At 42.9% G+C, this 5,687-nt stretch overlaps 1 protein-coding gene and 3 non-coding genes across 4 annotated transcripts in view; 3 read left to right on the plus strand and 1 right to left on the minus strand.

Annotated features, from left to right (window-relative positions):
• cntrl (centriolin) overlaps positions 1 to 5,687 on the minus strand; it is a gene marked incomplete at its 3' end in the record, with an annotated part of 32,704 nt that overhangs the window by 23,383 nt on the left and 3,634 nt on the right. Inside the window, exons 2-3 of the mRNA XM_050052064.1 lie at positions 4,700 to 4,791; positions 4,331 to 4,507 (exon numbers count right to left, since the gene is read on the minus strand). Coding sequence (XP_049908021.1) covers positions 4,331 to 4,507; positions 4,700 to 4,791 — 269 coding nt within the window. The remainder of the gene's footprint in view (positions 1 to 4,330; positions 4,508 to 4,699; positions 4,792 to 5,687) is intronic.
• trnaa-agc (transfer RNA alanine (anticodon AGC)) lies at positions 713 to 785 on the plus strand. The gene has a single exon. It is a non-coding gene; the product is annotated as a tRNA-Ala (tRNA).
• On the plus strand, positions 2,527 to 2,599 carry trnaa-agc (transfer RNA alanine (anticodon AGC)). The gene has a single exon. It is a non-coding gene; the product is annotated as a tRNA-Ala (tRNA).
• On the plus strand, positions 5,428 to 5,509 carry trnas-gcu (transfer RNA serine (anticodon GCU)). The gene has a single exon. It is a non-coding gene; the product is annotated as a tRNA-Ser (tRNA).

Consider the following 5,687-nt stretch of genomic DNA (forward strand, 5'->3'; position numbering starts at 1 on the left):
TCCTCCTCCTCCTCCTCCTCCTCCTCCTCCTCCTCCTCTCTAACTCTATCAGTTCACAGTAAACATCATCACCTCACCTCCTCTCTGCTCTAATAAACAATTTCTCCTCCATCTCTCTGTGTTCTTCTCTCCGTTACAAACTTCTCTTCCTCTCCCCCTCTCTTTGAATCAACACAGGAAATCTGTCTCCCAGCCAATCAGAGAGCAGAGCTGCAGACTGACAGCTCACCTCCTGTCCAATGGGAGTGGGTTAAAACAGAGGGGGGATCCTGGGGGGAGGAGTCAGAGGCTCTTAAAGAGGCGACCACCTGTTGTTTCTGCACACAGAAGATTTACTGCCACTAAACAGATATTCACAGTTTCTACTGAGTTTATTCCTGAAACTAGATTTCGGCTGAAACTCGGAGGAGAATAAATCACTGCTGAAACACAGACCAGAGGATTTAGAGAGAAACCTGCTGCTCTGTGTTCAGATTACAGCTGCATGCTGTCCTGAGAGGAACATGGAGAGTGAGGGGCGAGAACCACATTCAGTTTTCATTATAATATATATATGTACAGATCATCAGCTGGTCAAAGTGAGTAGTTTCATGTGAATCTGTGACTCCTGCTGTCCTGTAAATACAAAAAGTAAAACACATGAAAATATTCAAGCGCAGCAGCCACAGTGTTTATGAAGGAGAGATTCAGGGGAGTGGACACTGCACTCAGAGGGGAATTAGCTCAAATGGTAGAGCGCTCGCTTAGCATGCGAGAGGTAGCGGGATCGATGCCCGCATTCTCCAGAGGAATTTTAACCCTTTCCTCTCTACACTATGTGACAGCACAGATTCATACATGCAATCTGTGATCTGAACGCTGAGTTCAAACAATGATAAAGCTTGGTGTCAATCCTCTGTGACTTCAGCAGCACAGTCTGTTAACTGGTTAACTGGATGGATGACATTAGGAACAATAAATGTATGAGTATAGGACAACAATCAAAGGGAATGTATTTCTACATTTCTGCTCGTAGGAACAGGCGTCAGGGTCGGGCGCACTCATTCACAAACAGTGTTAAACTCATGTTTTAGTAGAAATCTGTTCATCAACAGTTTCTTGCCTCAAGTTTTTCATATTCTGTGAACAAATTTAAAACTACCTCAGACAATACTAAAGCACAGATGAAGGTCCGACTGTCTTAGAAAATGTAAATTAAAACTAGATATATTAAAACTGTTATTATTTAAAACAGTTTTAATAGACAATGTTTATACTGTTAATTTACTAATGCAGAGGTCAAATAACGATGAATACGACACCTTTTCATCCTCATCAAATATCAATTAAAAACTCATCTCAGTTTTTATTTTATAGAAATTTTGCATATGTTCCTTTGTAGCGAAATGATCAATTTGTAGCCTATTAATAGGAATGCAGGGTAAATTATATTTGTATATTAAATTTGAATGAAAAATTAAAGTTTCCTTAGTGCAACTTTGAAACAGAATGCCACATAACTAAACCAAGCACAAAAAGTAATGAAATGTGTGTTTGGTAGATTATTTCTTTGTTGTAATGAAGCTTCTTGGCAATAAATCTTATACCGTTGGAAAGCCTGTTTATTTCTCTTTTAAATGGAGCCACATTTGTAAGGAACATGCATTTGTGGGATGAGCAGCAGAGCTGAGTCTGTGGGTTGTGCCCATGAAAAATTTGCCAGCTTTTTTTGCTGTTGACTCTTGTTTGATGGACTGGATGATTGAAGTCTGAAGAAACAACACATATTGGCAATTTAACAATTTCTTCATTGAACAAACAGGAGCCTCAGTCACGTGAGGAGGAACCATACACAGCCACAACAGCCTGGCACCTCCTCCTCATGCTGGTCACCAGCCTGGTCACACACTGCTGTGGGATGACATCCCATTCTTCAACCAGCATTTGTCACAAGTCAGCCAACGTGGTTGTGTTGGTCACTTTGGCACCAACAGCATGCCCAAGCTGATCCCACAAGTGTTCAATGAGGTTGAGGTCAGGACTGCTGGCAGGCCAGTCCCTCCTCTCCACTCCCAAATTCTGGACGTAGTCTTTGATAAACCCCGCTCTGTGGGGGCGAGCGTTGTCATCTTGGAGGATAGAGTTCGGTCCCACACTGTATACCAGACGGTACCAGAGGCTCAAAACAAGAGTCAATAGCAACAGCACAAAATAAGCTGTTTGCCATTAGCAGAGATTTGGCAAATTTTTCATGGGTGCAACCCACATACTCAGCTCTGCTGCTCATCCCACAAATGAATGCTCCTTACAAATATGGCACCATTTAAGTTAAGTTATTAAGTCACTGGTTTTATCTTAGCTGGCGATGTTTGTTGAACATCATACGCTTTCATTTAAAAAAAATATATAGATATCCAAGTCTCTCTAAGGGTTTGTCACCACTTAAAAACCTACACCATGCACGTAATCCTTGCACATCTGCTAAGAGGAAAGTTAAGGGTACAGCAGACACAAAGCCTGCAGAATGGAGTGCTCTTCACTCTCAGAGGGGAATTAGCTCAAATGGTAGAGCGCTCGCTTAGCATGCGAGAGGTAGCGGGATCGATGCCCGCATTCTCCAGAGGACTTTTAACCCTTTCCCTCTCACAGACTGACAGCAGAAACTCAAATATGCAGAATGTTAGTTTGTTGTTAAGTCTCTGACATGTAAGGAATATCACACTCCTGTTTGTGCTGTTAAAATGAATATCAGCACAGCTTTGACTCAGTTGTAGTCTCAAGACTGAAGGTGGAAAACAATCTGAATAACAGCACAGCTGTGAATATCCTCAGCACTCTGCCTGCACTGTCATGTCTGCGTCCATGTCTCANACTGACAGCAGAAACTCAAATATGCAGAATGTTAGTTTGTTGTTAAGTCTCTGACATGTAAGGAATATCACACTCCTGTTTGTGCTGTTAAAATGAATATCAGCACAGCTTTGACTCAGTTGTAGTCTCAAGACTGAAGGTGGAAAACAATCTGAATAACAGCACAGCTGTGAATATCCTCAGCACTCTGCCTGCACTGTCATGTCTGCGTCCATGTCTCAGCTGCGCTCTCAGCTCAACAGCACCGCCCTCAGTGTAATATCACTTTTAGTGTTTCTGCAAACACCGTTTATGAACAGTAACAGTAAACAGATTATGATTTGTTTGTTTATTTAATGACTTAATGACACGTCAGCACAGGTCAGATTCTTTGTATCAGCTACATTTATCTGTGTGTTTCCATTTACCAGTAGTCCACCATTGTTGTTGTTGTTTCCAGCATTGGCTCATTACCCAAACTCTCTGTTTTACACGTCCACACAAACAAACAGCAAACAGAGTCCAGATTCTCCTGAGAGGGTGTTTTAAAAAATATCCATTTTAGTGACGTGTGGACGAGAGGCCTGAACATGTGTCTGTGTACGTACAGACAGGGCCTGAGCTGATGCTGGACGAGGACGGGGATTCAGTGAGGTAACATTAGTGATGTCATTCTTCTCTGGCAGAGTTTTTTCAGATGGTTTAACAAGTTGGCTGCGTTGTTTAGCGGCGCAGGGACAAGTTTCATGCACTTGTTGCTCATGTTTCTTTCTCTCTTGAATCCAAAATACTTCCAAACCATGGGAAGAAAAAATGAACCTCATGCACTGATGCGTGGGCAGGTACAGAAGCATTTGAATTAAGTTAAAAAGCCAAAATCGTGAATTAAAGCTCTACCAGAAGGCCTCACAACCTTTAAGACTCGGTGGTAATAAAACAATAAAGTACATAACAATATATCAGCACCAAAGTTAGAGAGTACCTTTAGTTGATAAAATGTTTGCACAGTTTATTCATTTTTCAGATTTTCAGATGGAGTACTTTTGGTCCCACTGAAGTGTTTCAGGTTCTCTACTAGAACACAGACAGAATAAAAAGGTTAACAGCTCTCTGGAGAATAAGGGAATCAATCCCATAAGGTCTTACAAGCAAAACCAGCACTTTACCATCTGAGCTAATCCCCCTGTGTTTAAAGGAACAAGACACCATAGACTGTAATGTGACTCAGTGAGTCGTCCTGCAGTGTTGGAACGAGGCTCTGCTTCAGTTTTTAGGGTGCATAGTGTTTGTGAAAAGCAAAGTTTCTCCAGAAAACTGCACTGAGCAGATTCCTTCATCTTTGGTAGATGAGGTCAAATCTTTCCTCTCCAGTCTTAGTGGAGAAAGAAAATCCATGACCAAAGTTTTGGAGATGAAACACCAGCAGTAAGACGTCTGTATGAACTTCATGTTGAGTGGACTGTGTCAGCAGGACAGAGGACAGACTGTAATCATGACTCACATGTTGAGGGTCTGTGGTGTCCAGTGTCAGCAGCTGTGTCTCCAGCTCTACTGTCTCTCTCTCTGTCCTCCTGCTCTCATCTGTCTGTCTGTCCATCTGTCTTCGTGTCTCGTCAGCTTCGTCTCTCAGCTGCTCCAGGACAGACAGCTTACTGAGGAGACGACACAGCGCCTCCTGCTGACAGGAGCAACATGTTGATTCAGAAACAACTCAGGACTGAAAACAGGCTCACAAACTGTTAGTGCTAAAGACTCCTGTGGTTTTGACAGAAGTGTTTTGGACAAAGAACTGACTTAAACTCCACATTTTCTGGCTGAGGTTGGGAACAGTTTGCCATGACACTGCTGAATAAACTGATGCATCTGTTACCTGTCTGTGTGCTGTGGTTGGCTCAGGCTCAGGGTGTTCTGCTGCTGGCTGCTGCTCGGTCTGATGGGCCCACTGCAGGAGCTCATCCTCATCTACACACACAGAAACATCTGTATTAAAACAACTATCAGAATATTGACGATGACACCGAGACTACAGCCTCAAAAACTGTGACACCAAAGATTACGCATCAGATCAACCAGTGACATGTAAACTAGGGTCGGGTACCAAACTCAGTGCTTCTAAAGTCTGGACTGTTTCAGGTTAAATCCATCAGTGCCAAATGTTGGTGCCTGAGAGCATATCTGGGTGAGAACGCTGAGTTAAGACAAGAGACAGAGGAGCCGTGAAGCGTCAGCTCCATGGTCGGCAACAGAGACCTGCTAGGTTCAACATCACACAGGAGGCAGACGCACCCTGAAGCTGGGAGGCATCTGGTCTGTTGTCTTTCTGTATTATGACAGTAATGGCTCAGTATCACTGCTAGACGAGTAGACACACACACATAACCAAACAGACACACAAGATGAGATCAGTGTGTGATTAGAGGTGTTTCAGTCGACTACGTCTCCTCTGCAGTTTGTTTAAAAAAATCAGACTTTTGTTATAACAGTGAAAATATAAAAAAAAACAAGGTCCTGATGGGACCAGTACTGAATTCCAGGTGGCCAAACTGGTTGTTTGCTTTCATGGTACCACGATTGAAATTCAACCTAAAAACACACCAAGATGAGGTGGCCGAGTGGTTAAGGCGATGGACTGCTAATCCATTGTGCTCTGCACGCGTGGGTTCGAATCCCATCCTCATCGCAGGTTCCTTTAGTCTGTCCTGAATGTGACATGTCAACAAGATAACATGCTCCATTATCAGTGAAACAATCAGCTCAGATCCTCCAGACCTCGTCCAAAGCAGCCATCTGATATCTAACATACAGTTTCCATGTGAAAACAACATGTGTCTGCACCAAAGTTTACTGATGGCTGCATT

This window comes from Epinephelus moara, chromosome 8 (genome assembly GCF_006386435.1).
Source record: "Epinephelus moara isolate mb chromosome 8, YSFRI_EMoa_1.0, whole genome shotgun sequence".
Classification (NCBI taxonomy): domain Eukaryota; kingdom Metazoa; phylum Chordata; class Actinopteri; order Perciformes; family Serranidae; genus Epinephelus; species Epinephelus moara.